Source organism: Corylus avellana, chromosome ca5, assembly GCF_901000735.1.
Source record: "Corylus avellana chromosome ca5, CavTom2PMs-1.0".
Lineage (NCBI taxonomy): Eukaryota > Viridiplantae > Streptophyta > Magnoliopsida > Fagales > Betulaceae > Corylus > Corylus avellana.
In genome coordinates this window covers 20,555,839-20,582,647 of record NC_081545.1, presented here as the reverse complement: position 1 = coordinate 20,582,647, position 26,809 = coordinate 20,555,839, and the positions used below count along the sequence as shown (strand labels likewise).

Here is a 26,809-nt window from a genome sequence, read left to right as displayed (position 1 = left end):
TCTTTTGGGATGATAATGCAGATATAATTAGCGCTTTTCCTTAGATCATTATGAGTAGTATTAGAGCCACCTAGTAATGCCAGGTCATGTGGTACTGGAGCATTGCATGATGTGGCCCTGACGAGAACATCAGAAATTTAAGAGAAATTTAAGAAGGGGAGTTTGTAACATTCCAGTCTTATATTGGAAAGGTGAGAAGAAGCTCATATAAAATGAATGATTTATAAAGATAGTAATGTGTGTTAAGTACTACATTTACTAGGTGAAACTAAGCTTTATAATGAATTATAGTGAAACTCCAAATTGACTAGTCATTTTGAAGTAATAGCATATATGTAATAAGCGCTTTTACCTTGTATAATGTATCCTAAACTTTTTAAAATTATTAGTTTTTTATTTTTTTCTCACGTTTATATCAAACGATTACTTATTATTATTATTTAAAAAAAAATCACGTTTACCAAACACTCAGCATTTTGTAGATGCATTGACTAAATTCACCCATACGTGGCCCGTGGGCATGCCGTGGCCGGTGGCTCGCGCGGTGCATACTTATCTCCGTGATTACTTCGACGTGCAGGCGTCTACAATATATGAAATAGTCCACAATAGGAAAAAATAAAAAAATAAAAAAAAATTCTGTGGTCATGTGTGTGTGGGTTTCTTGTCGGGGTGAGAGAGAGAGAGAGAAAGAATGACTTATGGTCCAAGGCTTAAAGCGTTAGCTATAACTATCTTCTTTTCAAAGTTAGAAAATCTGCGACGCTCTCTCTTCTTTCTTTGCCTTCTTCCTCTCCGTTTCACATCTGGGTAATTATTAATATTTCTGTTATTTTATTTATTGGTTATATTTAGATTTAATGATATAATACTGTATACTAGTTCTAATTGCTTTTCGTCGAAGTTTACCTTGTTTGCTTGCTTAGAATCAAATGAAAAGAAAGTAAAAGAAATAGACAAAAAAGGAAAGAGTATATACAAAGAGCTGAATTTTGGGTCTACTATTTGTGTGGCGGATTTTTCGGAATTGGAAACTCAGCTAAACTAAGCTAAATGATTCTATATAGCACAGCTGAAAGCACAAACTTAAAGAATCTACTGTTTTTGGTGTTCTTTGACATTGTCCCTTCCAATTTTAATTCTGGGTATTCTTTGTTTCTTATTTGAGCATGTGTTTCTAATTTTTGTCGGGTTTGTTTGATTAGTTCCCGGACTGGTCTTTCTCTGTCGAATTGCTTTCCATCGTGGTTTATACTCTGTTTGATCGCTGAGAAAGTGAGGCAAAAGATGATAAATTGATAAGGTTGAGCCTCAGTTGAAGAACTCAAAACAATCGAATAGAAAGTAAAATTCATGTACTGGATGTCACTTTCCACTTTCTGTTCTTTTCATATGTATTCTCAGCAACACAATAGAGATTTCATCAAGAAGAAAAAGTAATTGATTTTGGGTGTCCATGTTTTCTTCTATAACTTTCGGGGTTTGTTAGCAGATGGGTATTTCTTATTTGTTTCGATAAGGATCTGGGATTCTGGGTTGCAGTCTTTTTTATTTGTATTTTTATTTTTTTTATTGTATGTAGGTATGTATGTATATGCAGGCGTGTAATGGTTTTTTATACTCTGTATGGTTTATTTTATATTTCTGCATATATGGATTCTTAATAACCTTTGTTGCATGCATGTATGCATGTTTTTACATTGGGTCCTCTGTACATCAATTTAATTTATTAAATTATTTTATCTTGACATGTTCTTTAGGGTGGTATCGTCAGCTATCCGTTTGAGGTAGTATGAATGAAAGCTACAGCAATGCAAGTGCAAGTGCAAGTGCAAGCTCGAGCTCGAGTTTGAATAGCAGCTTCCAGGATACAGAGGATGACCAAACCATCGCAAGCATCTTAGGGGAAGAAGAAAATTCAAAACTTAATGGCAGGCTTGGGAAGAGACTCTCCCATTTGGATTCCATCCCCGTATGCTGCTCATTATATCTATATTTTGTATTTTTTTTTCTTTTCTCTTTTAACACTTTTTTAGTATAGAGGAATTTTGGTTTCTATTTGTTGTTGTTGTTGTTGTGCATACCAGTTGCTTCACTTCATTCATTCTAAATGCTTAATGATAACTCTTTGCAAATGCCTTCTTGATCTGAAACTGTTTAGAAATATGTATGCCATGTAAATTTGGCCTTCTGGATATGCTTGTAGCATGCTTTGAAGCATCTATAGCAATCTATAATTGCTGTTCCTGTCTGTGAAATTATCTAAGAGTGGGTGATATATTCTTTCACAAAGCACATTTGTCCGAAGGCCAACTGTTCAAGCTACTCTTGAAGTTGTCTGGTTTTTAGGTGAATCCAAACTTCACTTTTTAGATGAAGACTTCATGTACTTCAGTTTTGTCTAAGGGTGGTAGGATTACTCTTATCAAGAGCACCGTATCCAACTTACCTACGTACTTCATGCCCATCTTTCGTCGCCCAACGAGTGTTGCAAACCGTATTGAGAAGTTATGGGGTGGGCTAGGTGAGGAGTTCAAATGACATCTGGTGAGATGGCCCAAGGTCTGTAAGCCAACCTTTGAGGGAGGGTTAGGGTTAGGAACTTGTTGAGGTTCAATCATGCTCTCTTACGTAAATGGCTGGTGCTATGGGTTTGTTTGAGAGGCTTAGTGGATAATGATGGTGGACTCTAAATTTGGAAGTTCACGGAGAGGGTGGTGTTCTAGTGAGCTTGTTGGGGCGTATGTGGTGGGTTTATGGAAGGGACAAAAATTAGCTACAAACTAGTTTGTAGCTAATTTATACAAACAAATCTAATAGAGTGACATGTGTCCCATACCTATTAAAAGCTCATGCTTTTAAAAAAAACATGTGTTTCTTATATGCTAAGGGACACATGTCACTTTATTTGATTGGTTTATATGAATTAGTTACAAACCAGTTTGTAACCAATTTTTGTTTGGAAGGAAGAATACTAGGAGGGGTTTGGGGAAGTTTTGTAATTACACAAGATTTGAGATGGGAGATGTCTAAAAGGTTAGATTCTGGCATGGTGTGGGGATATGACCCTTAAGGATGTCTTTCTAGTCTTATTTGGTATTGCTTGCGCAAATGATGTTTATGTTGTAGCTCACGTGGAATTTTTTGGAGGTTCCATTCAGTGGAACGTGGACTTGCTAGAGCAGCTCATGATCGGGAGATGGATGCATTTGCCTCGTTTTTCTAGATGTTGTATTTAGCGACTATGAGACGGAAAGGAGAAGACAAGTTGTGGTGGGTCCCTTTCAAAAGAGGGTTGTTTGGTGTTAAATTCTTTTACAATGACATGGGGGATGTCATGATGGTTTCTATTTTCCTTGAAAGAGTGTTTTGTGGACTAAGGTTTTGTTGAGGGTGGCCTTTTTAGTGGTCGGCGGCCTATGAAAGATCCTCCATGGACAATCTCCGGAAGTGACGCGTCATTGTGGTTGATAAGTGTTGTATGTGCAAAAGGAATGGGAAGTCCATTGACCATCTTCTTCTTCGTCATTGTGAGGTTGCTTGTGCAATTTGGAATATTTTCTTCAGTCGATTTGGATTGTCTTAGGTTATGCCTAGACCAGTAGTTGACTTGTATGCTTGTTGGTGGACTTTCGGCAACACTCGGAGTATGATTGTGTGGAAGATGGTGCCTCGTGTCTTTTATGGTGTCTATGGAGGGAAAGAAGTGATAAAAGTTTTGAGGACCACTAGATGACTTTGGTGGAAATTAAGTCTTTATTTTTAACACTTTGTATCTTTGGACAGATGCTTATGTTTTTCCTTCAGTGATTAGTTATCATGATTTTCTTGTTCATTTTGCCCCTATTAATTAGGTGTCTTGTCTTGTATACTTCCTGTGTACACGAGGGCGCCTTACGCTTTTAATGATATCTTGCTTATTTTTTTTTTAAAAAAAAGTTTTAGTCAAAGTGCTATTACCATTTCCATTTTTGTTTTTCAATTTCGGAAAATATGCCTCGGCCAAACACTATCCAATCTTTCTAACTTGATCTATAAGTGGCCAGTGGGATATTTGTTATAAAGTTTTTACGATGTCTAGTAATCAGATAATGTTGAAGTTGTCAGTTTTTGATAGATGCAATAAAACAAATTAAAGTTTATCAACCATTTCTTATACTTGAATTTTTTTTTTTATTTTTTTAAAGTAATTGCTTCCTTGCTTTCTTCCCCTTATCCACCATGGACTTCGCAGGGATCCTCGTACATGGTGAATAACCAAATTCCAATTGAAATGAAATCTTTAGGACAAATCAATGCAATTTAGAAGGACCCAATGAAAGGACATCAATTCAAATCCTGGGTTTTCATCTTGGGTTATGCCATAGAAAAGTAGTCGATTTGTATGCTTGTTAGTGGACTGTTGGCAGCAATTAGAGTACTACTGTGTGGAAGATGTTGCCTTTGTGCCTTTTGTTGTATCTATTTAGGGAAATGAATGATAAAAGTTTTGAAGACCGTGAGAGGATCTTTATTTTTCAACACGTATTTGTGGACAGCTGCTTTTTTTTTTTTTTTTCCTTAGGTGATTAGGTATCATGATTTTCTTCTTCTTTTTGCTCTTACTAACTAGGTGGGTTCTCTTATATACTTCTTGTGTACCTGGGGATGCCTTACGTTTTTAATGATATTTCAATTACTTATAAAAATAAAATAGAATCCTGGATTTTCGCATCTCTTGATTGGATTTCAAGTATTGGTAATTTGGAACTTAACTTGAAAACTATATTTCAACCTAACTTTTTCAACAGTGTAGAAATATCTAAATTTGATATTTTTAGATACTTTTTCAGACCTATTACCGATACTATGTAGTAGCTAAAAATTTGTATCCATTTTTGATCAGAGGAAAGATATATTTTACGTCCTAGAGGAGCTATGATTGGAGATACCATTTGTTTTGGTACATAAGTTCCTATAAAAATGGGAAATGGTTTGAACATCCTACGCTAATGTTTTGGAAGATCCAAAACAAAAAAAATAGTGGTATTTGTTAGTAACAACATAATGGAGACAATCAATCAATATAGATTGATATGAAATCTAAGCTCAAAGTGAAATCCCACTCTGACATAGTGAGTAGAGAGCTTTCTTTCTTTAGGTGGAAACTCTTGATGGTTTTGTGGTTCATCATGAGGTCACTCTTATTACTAGTCTACTACTTCATATGATGTTTTATGCGAGCTTTAGTGAAATAATGGGTGATACCTATTGAGAAAGTACAAATGGAAGTAGCAATATAAAACATTATCCTTTATTATGGTCTGACTACCAAATAAGAGTTCGATCACTTTGGCATGCAACATATGAAGATATTATGAGAAATGAGTTAGTAGTGAGGCAGTTTTTAGGCTCTTCTTGTGTAACAAATTGTTGATATAGCACTAAACGAGAATGCCTGCAGCCAAAAAAAAAAAAAAAAAAAGGAAAAAAGAAAAAAGAAAAAGAAAAAAAGAATTGAGTAGGGAAGCTTGTCGGGTGTGTCATCGGGGGATGCCTCCATTGCTCAAGTCAGTAAAGGCTTATCAGGGAGGAAGATGATTGCCAAAAGATCAATTTTAAGAATATTAGAATGGATCCCATACCTGATCTCATAGCCCTAGTCTTATATTGAGCGTCTTTCCCTTTCTGTCCTGCTTATGGCAGGTTTGTCAAGGAATTCCATGGGTACACCTCCATTTCTAGATCAGCCTCGGGCGCCATGTTTAGCCAAGGTCCACTTGGTTGTTTGGAGCCCTCGGGACTTGCTCGATTCGAAACTTTCTGAAATGGACCTTTAATTCCCATCCTGTAGCAAGGTATTCCTTCATTTGGTCTTCTATTGCCTCGTATTATCATAGCACCTGCTCAACCACTAGCCATGAGTTGCTACATACAGTTACCACTTTTGCTATGAGCTCCTTAGCTATTATTTCTAGTGCGACTATGAGGCCTGTACTCAACTTCATTATTTGTGGGTTTAAATTGGAATCGTATGGCATACTCTAATTCTATTTGACGAGGCAAGTACGAGGCCTGCTTCATTAGTTTCCTTGCTAGAGGAACCATCGACATCCGCTACCCACGCTTGGGCTTCAGGGAATTATGGCTCATTCTCTTGTTCAGCGCTCTCAAACGTAAACTTGTCTAGGAAGTCAACAACTGCTTTCCCTTTAATCGCTGCTCTTGGGTGATATTCAATGTCGAATTCACTCAGTTTAACTAACCACTGCATGAGGCGCCCAGATGTGTCGAGCCTATGCAGTCCCTTCCTTAGGGGTTGGTCGGTCAAGATCCTTATTGTGTGCACTTGAAAGTAGGAACAAAGTCTTCTTGCTGAGGTGACTATGGAGAATGCTAAATTCTCTATCTTTGAATATATCTCCTTCCTCGTTTTATGTGTGTCATACTTTGGAAGCCTAGCCACACCAACTGTGGAAGCTGAGGGTTCCTTGAGTGGGATGGGTGAGTCTGGCATGGATCCATTGGAGTTGCACTAGATCCGTTCCTCTGCTGAGCATCAAGTTCCCCTTAGGACTTATGTTCTGGATACCTCGGAGCCCGAGGAGGTGCAAGGAATTTTTGTGGAACCTTCGTGGGTTTCGATTGTTGATCCTTCAAAAATTTTACTGCTTCAGTTGAGCCTCGAGGTAGCCGGGCCGCCGAGGGGTATTGAGGTGATCGATCGCCATTGCCAATTAGGATGCCAAATGTCCCGTCCTGCCAAAATCGCCATTGCACCACCAATATATCTCTTTCTATTGGAATACACTTGTTTGAAACCCTACATCTTCATCTGCCTTGGGTAAAAAATGACCAAATAACTTACTCTTGAGTTGAGTGGGAGTTACAATCCTTTCCAGGAAAAAATATTTTGATAGCAACGTGATATTTTTATTTTGTGACCATCATTGTATGGGTTATGATCTCTATCATCAAAATATTTTTATTTGGTGAACATCATATTATGATGAGCTTTAATATCAATTATCAAGGATTTTCCGATCTTTGTTATTGAGAATTTTTAGACTCTAGTTTCTATTATCGAGGATTTTTAGGCTTTGATTTTTGTTATCAAGGATTTTTGGTCGAATTATGGAGTTACTTGGTGAATATTATCTTACAAGCTCCAATTTCTATTATTGAGGATTTTGTTTGAATTATGAAGTCATTCAATGCTAGGCTTTTAATTTTGGGAAAGTTCTCCACTCCTTGGTATTGAGCGTGTAGTTTTAGTTCTTAGTTGTTAAGCCAAACTCAGGACACCAAAGACTCATCTTGGACCCATGCATCTGAAGACATGGCCATGCGCCAAGCCTTGGTCTCACCCTAGGCACTGAAGACCGATGCTATATGCTTGGTGTTGAAGGCTGAAGCTACACTCGGTCTTGAAGACCGATGCTACATGCTCGGTATTGAAAACCCTAGTCATGCGCAAGGACAAAAACCCTCAGCTCGGCTAGGCACCTGATGGCTGATGCTTTGCCCTCAGTATTGAAGGACAAAGACAACCTCGATTGCAAGAAAGACAAGATTGTTAATGTTTGACTAGTTGGATAGGTCGGCCATAAGAATGGGGGGCAACTAATGTGGAAATAAATAAGTCTAGGGCCCAAAGCCTAAGTCTCATTTTACAAAAAGGCTTGTTCACACAGAGTGTTTGGTACTAAGGTTCCTTTGATGGCGGCCTTTTTTGCTTGGTCGGTGGCCCTAAGTAAGATCCTTACTATGGACAACCTTAAGAAACATGTCATTGTGGTTGATAAATGTTGTATATGCAAGAGGAACGGGGAGTCCGTTGACCATCTTCTTCTCCGTTGTGAGATTGTTTGCGCCTTATAGAATGCCATTTTCAATCGTTCTAGGCTGTCTTGAGTTATGCTTAGTAGAGTAGTTGACTTGTTGGTTGTTGGTGGACTGGTGGTAGCACTCAGAGTGTTGCTGTGTGAAAGAAGGTGCATGTGGACTGGTGGTAGCACTCAGAGTGCTGCTATGTGAAAGAGGGTGCCTTTTTGCCTCTTGTGGTGCTTTTGGAGGGAAAGAAATGACAAAAGTTTTAAGAACCACGAGAAGACATTGGCGGAGCTTGAATTCTTTTTTTTTTTTTTTGTTTTTGTTTTTTTCTCTTTATACTTGCACAATTGCGTTGGTAGCGTCCTAGGTGCTTAGTTTCATAATTTTCTTCTTTTATTTATTTATTTATTTTTCTAGCTAGGTGTTTCTTTTGTATACTCCCTATGTACCTGAGTAACTCTTTTCACTTTTAATGATATTTTGATTTCTTTTTTTTTTTCTTCAAAAAAGAACCATTTGGGAACCGTAGTTGTACTTCAGGCTAGATCTTCACTATGACCAAACACATATTTCCCTTGGCCAACTACAGCATTTCCTTTCTATGTAGAAGCACAATAATGTGCCGACTGTGTAACACCCCAGTCCCATATTGGAAAGATGAGAAGAAACCCTATAGAGTTGGTGGTTTATAAAGATAGTTGTGGGTGGTAAGTCCCACATTACCTAGTTATTAGGTGAAACTAGGCTTTATAATGAATTCTAGGGATGCTCTAAATTGACAAGTCCTTTTGGGGTAATAACGCAGATGTGGCTAGCGCTTTCTCCTGGGTCGTTACAAATAGTATCAGAACAACCTGGCACAAATGGTACTAGAGCACTGCATGACGTGACCCTGGGGAGGATGTTAGGAATTTAAGAGGGAGAATTTGTAATACCTCGGTCCCATATTGGGAAGATGAGAAGAAGCCCACATAGAGTGGGTGGTTTATAAAGATAGTTATGAGTGCTAAGTTTCATATTGCCTAGTTACTAGGTGAAACTGGGCTTTATAATGAATTATAGGGAAGCTCCAAATTGACTAATCTTTTTGGGGTAATAGTGCAAATATGGCTAGCGCTTTTCCCTAAGTCGTTACAGACTGAGATTCTTTCGCTTAGACATCTGGTTGAATTTGGGGCTGCTTTATATGCATCTATGTTCTTTAATTGTAATAAGTAGAAAGCCTGTCAGATCCCACAAATTTGTCATGTATGTGAACAGAGCATGAGTATAGAAATTACTTTTGCCAACATGGTCTTGCTGCCTCATCCATTCGACATTTGAATTCCTCCACTTAATCTTGAATCCTCGGCTTGTTTTCATACAAAGTCCTCTTTTTATGAACTGCTGTAAACAAATAGGGGAGGGGAGGTGTCGGATGTAGGATGATTATGTAGAAATTATTCTATATTGGTTCATGGTACTCGCAGTACAGGATTTTCATGATAAGTTGGAATTTTTAATTAATTGAGTATATAGTTCTACGCTTCCCTCTGTCTGTGTTATCGTATATAGAAGTATGATTTCTTTGCTATTGTTTCCATGATATGAGCTAACGGTACAAAAAAGTTGGAGAGCCTGTTGATGGTGACTTTGAATGTTTTTCCCTCTCCAGTATTAACAGTACTTTAGTCTTGGTATGTTTGTTGTTTGTTTGTTTGGTATTAGGTCACTCTGCTTACGATATTAAGTGTGTCAATCTTCCTTAAAATTCTTTATGAACTTTGAGAGGCACAAAAATGATCCTGTCATTTGTCTTACTGGATAACTTTGTTACTTATGGATGGACTATGTTGGCAGCATACTCCGCGGGTTAATGGGGAGATTCCTGATGTAAATGATGCAACCTTAGACCATGAGCGGCTGTTTGAAAGGTTCTGATTCTGTCTTCAGCTCTATATGCAATTCCTTATTATTGTTTTTATTGGTAATGTGTGTTACTTGTACTTAAAAAGAAATGGTGCATTTACTTGCCATAACTTGCTATGTGAGGGTTTTTTTTTTTTTTTTTTTTTTCCTTTTCATAAAAAAAAGTTAAGTGCTTCATTGTAAAGTTAACTAAATTAACGTGTTATATGCATGATAAATGTCAGTTGATGGCAGCACTCCATCTTAGTTTTTGGATTTTTCAGACTCTTGACACTTAAATTTGCAATCTTAGGTGAGTTAATGCACTGTCTCTTTACTTATCTGTCCCTTTCCTTTCGCTCTCTCTCTCTCTCTCTCTCTCTCTCTCTTCTTCTTCTTCTTTTTTTCCTCCATGAATAAATATTACTTATCAAAAGTGATGCTTGGGCAATATGAGCCACTAGATAGTGCCTTAAGGCCGTTGACCTGAGGCAAGCGCAATAAGGCACTGGCTTTCTATTCCTATTCAACAACTCAACTAAGATGAGAGGTGCTCAATGCTAGTACCCCATTAAACTTATGGTTCAACACTCTGGTAACCTTTAGACAATTCGTAAGTAATTTATATAGTGCATTCTTGTCAAGTGATTTTATGTCTGTTGCTTTCTCATATCTGTTTAGTCTCTAACTGTACCTTTTCATAAAGCTGAACAAGTAATGTTATTTTGTTCTTTGCAATAAATACACTACAGGGTGAAGTCCTTGTACTGAAAATTGATGATAATGTCGATGACTGTGATTGTATTATTGAAATTTAAAAGACACCATCAACGACAATCACATGTCAGCATCTTGCTTCACTTGGGCTTGCTCTTTTTGGTGCCTACTGCCTTGGGCAATCCAAGTACCTAGCACCTTGAGGGTGGATTTTGGCTTTTATTACCTTTTTTTTTTCTTAAAGAAAAAATTCTTTGAACTGACTTTTGATGCAAATTTCTTGTCTTTGTGCATATTTAGCGACATTTCTTTATTGTTTTTTCTTCCCTTAATTCCTTTTGGTTAGCTTCTTATGAGATTACTATGTTGGCAAATAATACAAAATGAAGCTCATAGAGCATCTTAGCAATGTCTTAAGAAATGTGATTCAATGATTGTTGAGTTTAAATGCTGGCAAAAAGAAATGCCTACAGGCATGATTGTTGAAGAGTTGACATTAATAATTCATCATCTGGACTTCTATACTCAGTAACCTACATGTGCATCTAATGTGGTTTGTCTTTGCTGGGTGATAATGAATTTTTTTTTTTTCATAGGTTGGTCACATATGGGTTAGCTGAACTGCAAATGGAGGGTGATGGGAATTGTCAGGTTGAATGAGTCACTGTTGATTTCTTTTTCTATCAACTCATGCTTGCACCTTTCTTTGGTTATAGTTTTTGCATCTTGATGTATTTAGTAAAATATTTGTTCAAAATATTGGACAGTTTCGAGCTTTAGCAGATCAGTTGTTTCGCAATCCAGACTATCACAAGCATGTAAGAAAGCAGGTCATCAAGCAGGTATAGGTGATAAACTTCACTAATACATCACTTCTTTAGCAAATATTATGTGGACACTGTACATTATTAGTTAAGATTTGATGGATGCTAAGAAGATTGTTTTCGTGGAGCAAATATTCTTATCTATTAATGGTTCCTGTGCTTATTCTTGAGATGGTGTTGCCTATCATTGATATTGGGGGCTCTATGTTCTTATTTTGAATATATAGTGGTATTAGAGCAGATTATCAATTTGGAGGTGGGTGATTTTTTTTTTTTTTTTGATAATTAAGAAATTTTTTATAAAATGCGTAAGGCACCCCAAGTACTTAGAGAGTATACACAGGAAAGCCAAAGCTAGCCCACCAAAGTTCCCGAACTGAGAATCCTTTTTGATAATAACGCCCAAAAGAGAACCCTCAAACCCAAAGAAACCATAAAAACCCAACTAGAGCCCAAGCCTCTAGTTCCCCAAAGAAGCCGTAGACCCGCATCATAGTCCTATCTAAACCTTGACTAGAGCCCCTGCTTCTAGCATCAAATTAATGGAGCATTCCAAATTTTTGATATGATACAGTCATCATCAGGTTTGCAAAGGTGAGAAATGGGGGAGATTGATGCAGGAGCATCTAAGCAGCCTTCAAAGACAAGCAAGACCACTAGATAAATAGGATTAACCCACAATCTAGCGTGAGTCCTGTCCTTACTTTTGTCTTTCTTAGTCTTTGCTTTGTCTTCTTTTATGTTACTTCTAGTATATTTATGTACCTAGCCTTTTAAGAAAGTCTTGTGCCTTGTGCGTAACTTTATTGAGTTTTGATTGCTAAGATTAGAAAGATTTATGTGCAGTCGTCGGCTGAGAGTGTATGGTTGTTAGAGACCTAGTATAAGTGGTATATTTTTAAGTCTTTCCAAGGATGTTTTGCTTACTTATCATAAAAAAAATAAAAATAAAAAAGAAAAAAAGATGTGGTATCTTTATTGTGGTCTCTTGAACCTGAATTTTACATTCTCGTTCTAGTCTTTTGCTATCTTTTTGCTATAACCTGATGCTTTATTGTTGGGTTTTTTTAATGCTTTTTAAGTTTGAAATTTGTTCTTGGCTAGAAGATCTGTTGATAATATCAAAAACCATTTGGTATTCTCTTGCATTTGACAGTGACCTTTTCAATTCATGAGGGAAGAGTTTTACTAGAGGAGATAGAAATATGGATTGGAAACTCTTTTGCGATGGGGAGGCTGGGGAATCTTGGAGTACTAGGTTAAGTTAAGGAGCTAGGCTATGTTTAGGGATACCCCTTGCAAGGGTGAGATGGATGACAGGTATAGTTCTGCAACAACTGTATAGATCAGCGGGCAAGATAACTCAGCTTATAGTGCAGTAACAAAAGACTAAAAATATGAAATTCACTAATTAACTTGGGATAGATACATGCATATACACATACATACAATATATAATAGCATATACATACTGTATTGCGTGCTCATTATGATCCATGTCTTACATTATATCTTGTTTGGACTGGGATTGCCAATAGGATTTAGTCCATCCAAAGTCTTGACCCTTTTGGCTCAAGGTTGTATGCGCTTACTGTGAATTGAATTTTGACTGGGATTGAGCTTGGCCAGAGATTTTAGTGATAGTGGGTTTGTTTGGTAAAAGATATTAGAGCGTGCTTTTTGCTTTTTGGTTGTGATAGGATATAAAGGTGAAATTAGTTTTGAGTGTTTTGTGTGTTAAGTTGTTTGTTAATATGCCTTTACTTTTCTTGTAAAAAGCAAAAAGCTGTCCTAAAAAGCATTGCCAAATGAGCCCCTTCTTTCTTTTTCTCAAGAGTTTCCCTACCACATTCCTATGCCGGCTTCTTAGCAAAGCTCCTTTAATCACCAAGGGTTGCGCTTGGGCTGGAAAGACTCGAGAAATATTGGCTGGCTAGGCCTGCTAAAAACTTTGTCCATCCTGCTGAGCTCAGATGACCTCAGTGTGGCTCAGCCAGGCCTATTTTTTGGACCTCGCCTGGAGAATACTTTACATTGAATGCCTTCTTTCTGTTGATAATTCATAACTACTGTGAGAGATGCAATTCTAGCTGTTGATATGGGATGGTTAGATTCTTTCGCAGGCAGTTTTACTTGTGGTATTTCATAGTTGTTGACTGTTTGATGTTTATGGAGTTTTGTCTCATGAATGTTGTTGATATGGGATGAAGACTAGATTCATAATATCAAGAAAAGTGACACCATGCCTACGTAGTCAGTTTCCATAGTGACATTTTTGGAAACCTTTTTTTGTTTGTTTATTTCGTGTGGTTTCTTGTTTCAACTTTCACTTAGTCTGTATCCTCGTTTGAGCAATCTTAATCCATGGCCAATCAAAATTTGGTTATTTTCACTATTCTTTTCAGAATAATGCAAATGTATCTGTTTTGGTAAGTAAACAATGCAATTTGTAAACAATATAGAGTAGAAATAGGCCTATCTATGTCTGTGCTTCTACACTTGTGCCAATTTGAATATTGTGCGAGGGAAGTAAACTCTGATTTAATCTGATCTAATTTCTTCTCCAGCTAAAGCATTTCAGAAAATTATATGAAAGTTATGTCCCAATGAAGTACAAAATCTACCTAAAGCAGATGAAGAAGTAAGACATCTGCACTGTGATTCCTGTTGATTTTGTTGCAGAATTATTGAGGATGCTGTCATTACCTATGAGTAAACAGTAATTCAATTTTTGTATAAATATTTGTATTCTATTAGATTAGGTGAGTGGGGAGATCATCTTACTCTACAAGCGGCTGCTGACCGAGTAAGTTCAATCTTTATCTTTGGACTACCCTGTTTTGTTGTCTTTCAGCACTATTTTTTACATCACAAATTTCTTGTTAAATTATTTCTTGTATTATGTTATAAATGAAACAAGTGTGAGTTTTGTTTCCCTTCAGGGGAAAAACAAAATGTCAATATGCTCGTCTCATTCAAAGAGCAGAAAGGAAATAGTAGGGAAAAAAAAAAAAAATTATTCTATATGATATGGACGGTAGGTTGTGCCAATAAGCCATGTGTTATCATGCAGTTGACAAAAAGTTGGTAAAAAATCCATCAACTTATGCCCTCTAAGATGATGAGAGAAAATGAAACTAGGGATTTTTATAATTAGATGTGTAGTAACTTCACCAATGAGGTATTATGTTCTCACTAATGACAACCAAACTTGGAGGAGCTGATTCGAACTGCATGTCTATAGCCTACTGTGTGCATCAATAACCACAACAACTGCAATTGTTGATGATTACAGAAGTATTGAAGCTTATTGATGTCTGTAGAACTATAGAGAATTGTGTCTCACTTGTACATATAAAGAGTCATTATTATTAAACATGGAAAGTATTGACAACTTAATTTTATAGGTGACATGTCACATGCCAAATTGGTCAGGGATACGGAGTGCGTGTGCGCGTTTGCATGTGTAGCATGGTTTTAGTCTTTAAGAGAGCTGAGGCTTAACCCAAAGTTTCAAATAAGTCCACATTGGTAAGATAGAAAATAGTGATTATGAAATTATTGAACCCAAAAGAGGTATTAGTCAGCACTTATGCTAGTTGTGATTTCATGGCATGGTTTTAGAGAGCTGAGGTTTAACCAGTATGTCGTTATTGGCAAGATAGAAAATAGCGATTATTAAATTATTGAATACAGTGTGAATCCTGCAACTCCCAGCATCAGATTAGAGAAATTAGGGTTAAGTTAGGAAGTTTAGGCAATAGAGTTTAGGATTTTATAAGACTTATAGGGATGGTTGTGGATCTGATTTAATCTTAGTCTTCTTAAAGAGAAGGAAAAAGAGCAATAGAGAGAGAGATGTAGGAACTCAAAACAAGCTCTAAGCTGTCAATTCTGAGTAATCTGCCCAATTGTCAAAAATAAAAATAACAACCCTTTTATAATGCTAAACGAAACCCAAAATGAAAACAAACTCCAACCCTATGGTTAAATAAGTCTTAATTAAAATGGTTTTAATGACTATTAGGGAATTTAGAAGAGAAAAATGTAGAAAAAAGAGAGAGGCTAGTTAGATAATGATCATAGCCCTCTCCACATCCATTTACAATGTTGGCCATTGCCTTGTACTTAACTTCTGCATTCAAACATGCACAACTGCCTGCTTCTTACTTTTCCAAGTAATCAATTTTTCTTCTACAAATGTACAATCAAATTTTCATGTCATGCTTTCTTTTTCTTCTTGTGTTTCATTATTGTATTGTTTGGTCTTTATTTTCACGGATTTATTGATTTCTTAGTGGTTTTGTTCCATTCCACTTAATATTTAACACTTTCTGATGATTGATTTCTGACTTATAATGACATTCTCTCTAGTTTGGAGCCAAAATTTGTTTAGTCACCTCTTTTCGTGACACTTGTTATATTGAGATCCTTCCCAAAGACAACAATCCGACCAGAGGTAAATTTTGTGTAACCAGATTTATTTTGAACTCCTGGTGGTCTACATCTAAATTTGCCTACTTTGATGTAATTTCTTGTGTGTTTCCAGAGCTGTGGCTGAGCTTTTGGAGTGAAGTACATTATAATTCATTGTATGGAAGTGGAGGTGATGAACCCAACTATCATTTACTAGCAACTTAATATCTGCATAGATCTTTGACAAATAAGCCTGATTATTCTTTTGCTGGATCTCTTTACAGATGTTCCCACCAGGGTTGCCAGAAAAAAGCATTGGCTTTTCTAGAGTTAAAACTGTTCGTTTACTCCCCAATACTGGCCAGCGTTTACTTGATGACATTGCGCTTTTTTGTATATGAAAATGCATTATAGTTTGATCCTGCAGCTTCAGTTGTAACTCTTACTTGATAAAGAGGATGGTGGAGCCTAGTCTACCATGAAACTTTTTACATTCTTTTTATCTTTCTCTTCATTTCCTAAATAACAACTATATTAGAATTGTTATCAGCCTTGTATTTCAAGAAGCAGACACTTTTTATTATTTTTATTATTTATTTTTTATTCTCTCTCTCTCTCTCTCTCTATAGGGTTTTCAGAGACTAGGGGCGACGAAATGAGGGGCATGGGATATTAGGATGAATTTATAATTGTCTCAAATGAGTACAAAATGTTGAGATGTCCAATTATCATTCGCATGTAACTGTCATTGATTGATCGGTCCTAGCATCGATCGTTTGTTTGCTAGGGTTTCATAGATTGATTGATGGTCATCATCAAACAATCGGTGCACCCTAAAATCTACTAAAGTCCAAAAAATATCTCACTTTCTCCACTTAGTACTAGCCCTAATATCCTTAGATTATAATTAGAGCATACTTAATTATTGATTGGGGTACTACAAAGATAGCCACTAATCACAACCACAATAAATAAATACCAGAGCAATTTCAAAACATCATATGAAAAATAATATCACATGTTTCGGTCCAGGATCGATCATCAAGTTGTATATAAAAATATTAAGACCAAGTTTTAAAAGGCACTAAAGCATCAAATATAAAAGATAATTGTTACTCCTCAAGATAAGTCCTCAAGTTCTCGAATGATAAATGCAATACCAATACCACACAAGCATAAGGAAGGTGAAGCCTTCCTTTCGCTCATAAGCCTGCCAGTGACTGAGCTACCAACTCAGGGTTCTCCACAAAGATTATCTTAATTACTCTAAGCTACAAATAACTATAAAACAAATGATGTTTTACAGATGAAAAAGATACAAGCGTAAATCAATGACTTACTGAGTAAGAATACACAAGGTGAACATGTTATCTTAAGGTGAGCTCAGCTGTTTAGCAAAAGTTTATAAATTACATGCAGTAATATAAAATGAAGACCTACGTCAAATGACAAGAATATCATGACGATGCATTATAGATATAATATATGATATTTAAAGTGAACATGCCATAGTTTAACTCCATATTGTAACACCCATGAAAATTAGATGGAAGAACTGTTCATCTGAATTTGGCAAAGTATGAAAAATGAATTTCCCTTTTACTAATATTTTCAAAACAATTTTCACCGGCTTTTGTTCCTTATACATTGAATAGCCAAATGTGATTTTATGGGATTTTATTATAAAATGTACATTGATGAATCACTTGTTAATAAACTGTTTTAAATCGAATTTTGTACTAAAATTGGATTTTGACATTTTGATTTAGTGGGAATTAATTTTTCTGTATTTTTATTGAATCCAAATAGGGTGTATTTTCTTATTTACAATGTAAACTTAAAGTAAATGGACATTTAATATTGTAAAGACATTTACTTAAATGTTTTCAATGGAAATAAGTGCTGCTGAATTGGACAGCTGCTAAACTAGGTTTATGTCTTGTTGTCCAAACAGTAGTTCTTCCATCCAAACGAGCCTCTTCCAGAGAGCCTCGTCTGCTATCTTTCTGAACGAACCTCGGACGAAGTGACAAAATGTCTCATCTACAGTCTCGTCCGAACGCATTGCGGATAAAATGTCCCAGTGTTTCACAGAACGTCTTGTCTGCAACCTCGTTCGAACGAGTTACAGCTAAGCTCACTTATCCCATTCAAACGAGGGTCCCCTCGTCTAGACGAGCTGTGCTGGTATAAATACCCCGGACGCGTGAGAAAGCTCATTTCTCACTTTTTCTCCTCTTTCTTCGATTTTCTCTCTTCTCTCTTCTAGGGTTTGTACCCAAACCTTAGGTGTTGATTTGTAGGGGTTTTCCAAAGCCAAAGCTAACCCCAGGAACACATTTCTTGGTGTTAGATAAACGTTTCGACCGATTAGTTTGAGGTCAATCCATAAACCCTAAGTTTTGCTTAATTTGTGTTAGATTTTTTGGGGGTTTTGTTTAATCTCTCAAATTTCTTTAGGGTTTTGTGTTTAGAGGACTTCTAAACCATTCAAGAACAACGGGTTGCAATCTTGTGGTTCGAACAGGTTATTAGAGAAATTCAATGCCATTGAATCAAAATTTAGTTGTGGCAGCTGACCATTGAAGCAATTATAACTCAAATTTGTTGTAGAAGAACCAATAAATCTTGACGAAAGCCATTGAAGAGGTATGGTACCACTGATTTGGTTGCGTGAAAGATACATGAAATTTATGTTGAAAGAAAGGTCCCAAAACTAGCTGGGGATGGTGTCTGAGATTCTTGCATCAGATATGTCAAGCCATGAAAATTTCTTTTGTGTTTGAAGCCATTGAGGAAAAGCTGGCTCCAACTTACAAGACCTTAATTTGATGGTATCCAGATGAAATGGTGGAATCCATTCTGGTCTAAACTTTAATGAAACCGAATTAGAAAACAAGTCCAATTTGTGTAAGTTTGAAAGATTTGGCAAATGTGCTTCAGTGATGTCACCTTTTAAAGAATTTGAAGCTCAGAAAGTATTCACATACATTTGGTTAAACACTTAAACTCCAATTTAACATATTTTTGGATAGATACAACTCTCTCAACAAAGGGAATTTTGAAAGATCAGTTACCTCTCCACTTATGTTATTGTTTGATAAGTCTAATACTTGTAAATTGTGAAGATTCTCCAAAGTGTGTGGTATTGTCCCCTTGAAGTTGTTCGAAGAGAGGTCAAGAAAAATAATAAAAAAAAAACCAGGAAAAAAGAAAAACCGTTACATAACAATATAACAACATAATTTGCTAAGGGGAAAAAAATAAAAATCAACCTCATGAATGGGACTTGCAATTTGCTTTCACTTCATCATATGCATACAGGCATACAGAAAAGCAATAAAGCATCCAGGCCCACACAGATGTTACAAACCGTTACATAATGATGTTTCTAAAAGCACAATAGAACAAAGCATATAGACCAGACCCACACAGATGTTACAAACAGTTCCTCTAGAGAATAGTAGACACTCTGTTTCCTCTTGCAGCAGCAACAACTCTTGATATTAATACCCAAGTAAAAAGAAAACCTTTTGTCGAGAGAGACACTTGATAGAAGTACTTCTTTATTCCAAGCAAAATTTGCCATCCAGGTTGAGAGTTTTAGCCCTGTTGCCTTCGGTGGCAATCTGCTAAGTGACATGTGATTTGAAGTACTAAAAGCATCAGTACTGCTTCTTAAGCATGTGCAGCACATCAAGAAATAGTACATATTAGAGAAAATTAAAAATAAAAGCAGCATCATGATGCCAATAAATCTGTAGGTCTATCAAATTGATGAAAGATACCAAATACATCTCATTCGTATCTAGTTTTCTTTAGTATAGGAGAAAGATAATAGCTTCAACAAAACCCAACATTTATATTACCATTACAATTTAGAGAGTAGAATGAAACTACAAACATGAGTTATTTGAAAGAAAGGGAAATTATTGAGAACAATTCAACGTACCTTGACTAAAGGATTTCTTGTTAGCATTGAGTCTTAAAGTTTCTCATAAATTTGGCCATGTGGATAGCTATTGCTACATAGAGCCTATCTCCTATTCTCTCTAAGAACCGGAAATAGGCATGCCTCCAAGAACTCTTCAATAACAATGATCCACAAACACCCCAAAATCCAAAAATAAATCCGAGTGCAATGCTAGTATAAAGCCAAATATGTTCGAGGGAGCCATGCTTGCTACCAGTTCGAGGATCTCGAGTTGCTTCATCTCCTAGACACTTTTTCGGAAGAGGCAAGCCACAAAGATCTCGGTTACCAGCATATGCAGAGGCATTGTAGGTCTGGAGCCGGGTACCTGATGGGATTTTACCTGACAAGTTGTTGTTTGACAAATTCAAGTAGCTTAGGAGGCTCAAAGTAGTTAGGCTCGAGGGAATTATGCCTGAAATGTGATTTGTCGACAAGTCCATAGACTCCAATCTCTCCATGTCACCAATATTTTGAGGGATGAGGCCAGTCAATAAGTTTCTAGATAGGTTCAACCCAATCAATCATGAGAGACTTGTTATTTCTCTTGGAATTTCTCCTCTTAGTTTGTTGCTAGAAAGATCGATGAGTTTTACTAGTGCAAGAGTTTTACTATACTCGAGATCTTTTTCTTTGGAAGTCACCAATAAGTTGCCAATGTAGTCGTCATAGTAAAAAATGGAGCCCCCAGGAGAATCGTTATATGGATGGAAAATTCTTACTTCTGAACTTTGTGGTTGAGCCATGACAGTGAAATTATTGAGGCATTTTGGTATAGTCCCTGTAATATTGATGAGAGAGAGGTCCAAGATTTGAAGAGATGTTAGATGACATAATTGCATTGGCATGCGACCCCTGAACAAGTTTGATCGGAGGCGAAGAATCATCAAATGTGGTAGGTTTGTGCCTATCCATGTTAGTATCTTTCCAGAGAGTTTGTTTTCTCCAAGATCTAGTAGCTTCAATGAAAACCAGTTTGTCAATGCTTTGGGCAGTTCTCAGTGAAATTGTTATTCTGCAAATGCAACGTTTGAAGTCGATCGCTCGTAAAGCCACAAATAGAACCAGGGATTCTCCCTGAAAAATTATTGTTTCCCAAATTAAGCATCGTAAGAGTCATCTTTCCCCAATAGTTAGGGAGTTCTCCGGATAACAAGTTATTTGAAAAATCAAGGTAATTCAAAGACTCATCATCAAATTTCACGGGCCCATTTGTCTCGTATATGGATGTAATTGATCCTTGGAACATATTATTGGAGAGATTTAACACGCTCCACGAAAAAGTAAGTTGTGGCAACAAACCACTGAAGTTGTTATAACTCAAATCTATTTTAAAAAGAAAAAAAGTTCCTGACGAAAACCATTGAAGAGGTATGGTGCCTGCAATCTGGTGGTAGGAGAGATTTAACAATCATATATGAGAAGAGAGGTCCCAAAACCAGTTAGGAATGGTGTCTGAAATTCCTACATTAGACATATCGAGCGATGTAAAATCCTTGTGTTTGAAGCCATTGAGGAAAAGTTGGCCCCAATTTGCAAGAACTCAATCCTATGATATTTAGACGAAATGGTGGAACCCAACCTGTACTAAACTTTAAAGACAAAGAATTATAAGAGAAGTCTAATTGAATTAAGTTGGAAAGATTAGAAAAATGTGAGTCGGTGATGTCACCTTCTAATAAATTTGAATAAAGTAGTAGAATTTGGAGTTTGGAAAGTTTTCCCATACCTTTGGTTAAACTCCCATTAAACCTATTGTTGAATAGATACAACTCTCTCAACAAAGGGAATTTTGAAAGATCTGGTACCTCTCCACTTGTATTATTGTTTGGTAAGTACAATACTTGTAAATTGTGAAGATTTTCCAAAGTTTGTGGTATTGCCCGATCAAGGTAGTTGTAAGAGAGGTCAAGATGAACAAGTGCTACCATATTCCCAAAAGCTTTTGGAATAGAACCTTCTAAATTGTCATGACTGAGGTCAAGATGAACAAGGCCATTGGTATATTTGAACAGCCAAGGGAATAGTGAGGAGTTGAGATAATTGAAGGATAGATCCAGGAATGAGAGTGGCGAAGAAGAATTAGCATTGGAAATGTTAGAGACATTTCCTCATCAACCTCTTCTCAAGATAATGATGTTGAAGATCACAACAATTCAAATGATAGATAGTTCAAATAAGAATGTAACTCTTATTATCTTGTATAGCATTTATTCTTTTAACTCATAGATATAGACTAGTTTCAAATTGTATTTTGCTTCTATCTCTTTGTAATAAACTCAATTATATATACAAAGCCTTAGCCTACATTAAAGGCAAGGCAACAAGCAATCATATTATCAGCTATTATATGGTATCAGAGCTCTAGTGACTCACGTCCAATTTTTTTTTTCCAGCTCTACGTTTGTTTTTTTTTTTTCCCCCTCTCTTCAATGATGACCATACCACCCACCACAACCTTAATGACAGCCACACTACCCATCACAACCCACCAAACACCACCCATACCACCCTTGGTGACCTTCACCAACTTTAGTCCAATCAAGCTCACTCAGGATACATATCTTATATGGCTGACCCAGGTTGTTCCTCATCTCAATGGAGGCAATCTCTATGGCTATGTTAATGGCACACACGTCTGCCCTCCATAAACAATTACTACCACAACAGATGGAGTTTCCACCACATCCTCCAATCCTACCTCCTTGCATTAGTATATGCATGATCAACTTATTCTTGGTGCTATAACATCTGCCATTTCCAACAAGATGATTTCCCATGTCACACGGTGCACCACCTCCATGGAAGCATGGACCACTCTCAAGAATTTATTTTCTTCTCAGTCTAAGGCACGCTCAATGCAAGTGCATTATCAACTGAATACTCTCAAGAAAGGCAACTTATCCATTGCAGATTATTACCAGAAATTTCAAGATCTCACTGATACATTATCTAGTATCGGACAACAACTCACTAACGTTCGAATGCAATCCTTTCTCCTTAGGGGTCTAGGATTTGAATATGATCCCTTCGTTACCTCCGTTACCGCACGGATGGAGCCTCTATCAATTGAAGACATTTACGGCCATCTTCTCTCACATGAAATGTGCCTAGAACAACACCACAATTCAATTGATTTATCGATTACTGGAGCTAATGTTGCTGATCATAGCTATCACTCACGTGGTGGTCGTGGAGGACGCCACAACTGCCGTGGTTTCCAATCTGGTTCTTCATCTTGTCTGTTTCGAGGCAAGGGGCGTGGATCCTCTTATGGTGCATCTTCAAGCAGTGGTACCTCAAACAATCACTCCAAGTTACAGTCTCACCGACCAATTTGTCAAGTATGTAATAAAGTGGGTCATATTGCCTTCGACTGTTATAATCGATTCAATCAGGCATATCCAAGTGATCAACCAAATTCCTTACATGCATACTACACTGCTCCTTCCAGTGGAATGGATCCTGCTTGGTACCCAGACTCAGGTGCTACCCACCACCTCACTTCAGAGATTGACAATCTAAATCTTACGGTTGATGAATACAAGGGGTCGGATCAAATCCAAGTCGAAAATAGTAAGGCGCTTTCAATCAAAAACATTGGAAACACCCTCATTTTCACTCCATCTCAAAATTTTGATCATTTCAATGTTTTACATGTCCCTGCTATCATCAAAAACTTAATCTCTATTCATAAATTCACAAAAGACACTAATACGTTCTTTGAATTCCATCCTCATTACTTTCTTTTGAAGGATCGTAAATCCGGGAAAATCTTGCTCCACAGCCCGAATAAGCTGGCCTCTATCAATTTTCCAATTATGCAAATAAGGTCCCTGCACCTGTCCACGTAGGTGAGCGAGTCTCTACTTCTCAATGGCACTCCCGGCTAGGTCATCCCGCCTTACGTGTGGTCCATCGTGTGCTCTCTAATTTTCATCTTCTAGTTGTGTCAAATAAAGCGATGTCTCCTTGTCCCGCTTGCCTAAGCTCCAAAAGCAAGCAGCTCATCTTTCACTCTTCACAATCCACAGCCACGTGTCCTCTAGAATTAATATACACTGATGTATGCGGTCCAGCTCCAGTTCTTTCTAGATTTGGCTCCAAATATTATGTATCTTTTTTAGATGCCTTTAGCAAATATACGTGGCTTTATCCAATGTCGTGTAAGAGTGATGTTAGCTCTATTTTTTTGAAATTCAAATCAAATGTGGAATATTATTTTAACTATACTATCAAATCTGTTTAATTTGATTAGGGTGGAGAATATCGTCCATTAAATAAAATTTTCGTTCAATTTGGCATCTCTCATCGTATTTCTTGCCCACACACACACCAAAAAAAAGGTGCAATCGAATGCAAACACCGACACATTGTCGAAACTGGCCTTGCCTTTTTATCTCACGCAAAAATGCCCTCACAATTTTGGGATGATGCTTTCTCCACTGCATGCTACCTCATAAATCGCATGCCAACACCCACTCTTAAAAATTCTTCTCCATTTGAAATTCTTTTTAAATGCTCTCCCGATCACACCTTTCTTCTCACTTTCGGGTGTGCATGTTGGCCAAACCTTCGTCTATATAACTCCAACAAATTTCAAGCTCACTCTATTCAATGTCTTTTTTAGGTTATAGTCCTTTACACAAAGGATACAAATGCCTAAATCTATTCACTCGCAGAATTTATATTTCCAGAATCTGTCCGCTTTAATGAATCAATTTTTCCTTGTGCAATTGAATCTCCTTCAAAATTACCCACACAAAATCAAGAGGATTGGCCCTTCTCCCTAACCCAATTCCTTTCGTCCAATTCCTTTCCAGTTGGCCCATCTCATCCTCCCACAAATCCAGCCTTAGAATCCAGCCAAAACTCTACCTCAAGCACGTCAGCAAGTAACCGATCTTCACCCACTGCATCACCTTCACCCACGTTACCCACCTACTCACAATCCCCTCCAGATTCTTCCGCATCCATTGACTCACCTTCTTCCCTCTCACAATCTGCTATACCCACCGAATCACCCTCACCCACCTCTACCCAATCCAACTCTTTCCATCCAATGATCACTCGTGCCAAACACATCCAAACCAAAAACAATTCACTGATGGAACTGTTCGGTATCCTCTTCCTCGAGCTCTCATTGCCGAATCCACTCCTCTTTTGGTTGAACCCACTTGCTACTCATCTGTTGTCAAAGACGAAAATTGGAGGAAATCTATGAATGTGGAGTTTGATGCACTTCTCAGGAACCAAACATGGGTACTCATTCCACCGTCGACAGCCAAAAACATTATTAGGTGCAAATGGGTCTTTCGGTTGAAAAGGAAGGCAGATGGCTGAATTGATCGCTATAAATCAAGGCTTATAGCAAAAGGTTTTCATCAGCAACCTGGAATCGATTATGGAGAAACTTACCGTGCAGTAATTAAACCCACAATAGTACGTATTGTGCTCTCTGTTGCTATTTCTGCTGGCTAGTCAATAAACCAGATTGATATTCAAAATGCATTTTTACATGGAAATTTATCTAAGGAAGTCTATATGTCCCAGCCACCTGAGTTCATATACCCTCAATTTCCATCTCATCTGTGCAAGTTACAAAGAGCATTATATGGTTTAAAACAAGCCCCCAAGGCTTGGTTCTCCAGACTTTGCAACAAATTGCTCAGTCTCGGGTTCTATGGGTCGAAATCAGACACATCTTTTTTTATTTTCAAGTGTGAAATGTATACCATGTTTGTGCTTAAATACGTAGATGATATTCTGATTACTTCTTCTAAACCTGCTGCTAAAATCTTCACACTGAATTTGCTGTCAAAGATTTGGGAAAATTAAATTTTTTCATAGGCATTGAAGTAATTCCTTGTTCTCGTGGTGTTCTGTTATCCCAACATCGTTACATTCTAGACATTCTGAAGAGGACAAAAATGTTTAAGGCAAAACCAGCAACTTCTCCCATGGCCACATCCACGCATCTCTCAGCCTTTGAAGGTAGTTTGTTTTCAGATCCAACACTATATCGTAGCACAGTTGGAGCTCTCCAATATTTATGTATTACGCGACTCGACATCTCCTTCAATGTGAACAAACTATCTCAGTTTATGTACAAACCTATAGACATCCATTGGCAATGGGTCAAGCGGCTGCTTCGGTACCTCAAACACAATTCAATTTGGTCTCCAGTTCCACAGCTCACCCTCAAATTACATTCAGGCCTACTCAGATGCTGATTGGGCTGGCATTCGGGATGATCGTCGCTCCACCGGTGGTTCCTGTGTATTTCTTGGAAAAACTCTGGTCTCATGGAGTTGCAGAAAACAACAAATAGTTGCACGGTTTAGCACAGAGGCCGAGTACAAAGCACTCTCAAACACAGCAGTTGAACTCCTATGGATACTCTCTTTATGTTCTGAACTTGGTCTGAGATTCACACAAGCCCCTACCTTGTGGTGTGATAACAAAGGAGCCACATATTTATCTTCGAATCCGGTTTTTCATGCACGCACAAAACACATTGAGATCGATTTTCATTTTGTACGTGACATGGTCGCTCGCAAGACATTCACCATCAGTTTTTTGTCCAGCAAAGACCAGCTAGCAGCCATTTTCACAAAACCACTGTCCTCAATTAGATTTGGATTTCTTCATGACAAGCTCAATGTCACTCCGTTACCGCTGAGCTTAAGGGGGCGTGTTAGAGACATCTCCTCATCAACCTCTTCTCAAGATAATGATGTTGAAGATCACAACAATTCAAATGATAGATTGTTCAAATAATAAGATAACTCTTATTATCTTGTATAGCATTTATACTTATAACTCATAGATATAGACTAGTTTCAAATTTTATTTTCCTTCTATCTCTTTGTAACAAACTCAATTATATATACAAAGCCTTAGCCTACGTTAAAGGCAAGGCAGCAAGCAATCATATTATCAGCTATTATAGGAAAGCACAAGAGAAATCGACATAAAGAGATGACAATAACTTAAACGTAACTCTAATAAAGAAGGGTGCATATTAAGAGAGTGAAACAATTCAGCATAAGGGCCTCTCATTGGATGAAGCTGAGATCAAAACAAGTTATAGTAGATGCCAATGCTGGTTTTGATGTCCCATGTTGTACCCTGTCTACTTTAATAATGTAACAAAAGCAAGATATAATGGTTCGCTTTC

The 26,809-nt window shown here is 37.2% G+C and overlaps 2 protein-coding genes across 2 annotated transcripts; one reads left to right on the top strand and one right to left on the bottom strand.

Moving 5' to 3' along the window:
* Positions 1–677: 677 nt before the first annotated feature.
* Positions 678–16,239, top strand: LOC132183102 (OVARIAN TUMOR DOMAIN-containing deubiquitinating enzyme 11-like; the record flags this gene model as incomplete). Its single annotated transcript, XM_059596499.1, is given in 10 exon segments — positions 678–810; positions 1,761–1,972; positions 9,652–9,725; positions 11,013–11,067; positions 11,184–11,258; positions 13,808–13,881; positions 13,998–14,046; positions 15,615–15,699; positions 15,790–15,846; positions 15,941–16,239. Coding segments are annotated over 9 exon segments (693 nt in total). The 3' UTR covers positions 15,985–16,239.
* Positions 16,240–19,628: 3,389 nt separating this feature from the next.
* Positions 19,629–20,090, bottom strand: LOC132181926 (receptor-like protein EIX2). Its single transcript, XM_059595149.1, has one exon. The coding sequence runs from the start codon at positions 20,088–20,090 to the stop codon at positions 19,629–19,631; it is 462 nt and encodes a 153-aa protein (XP_059451132.1).
* Between the last annotated feature and the right edge of the window lie 6,719 nt (positions 20,091–26,809).

Coding starts and splice junctions, on each gene's coding strand:
- LOC132181926 (XM_059595149.1), bottom strand. CDS start 20,090: ATGGAGAGATTGGAGTCTATGGACTTGTCGACAAATCACATTTCAGGC.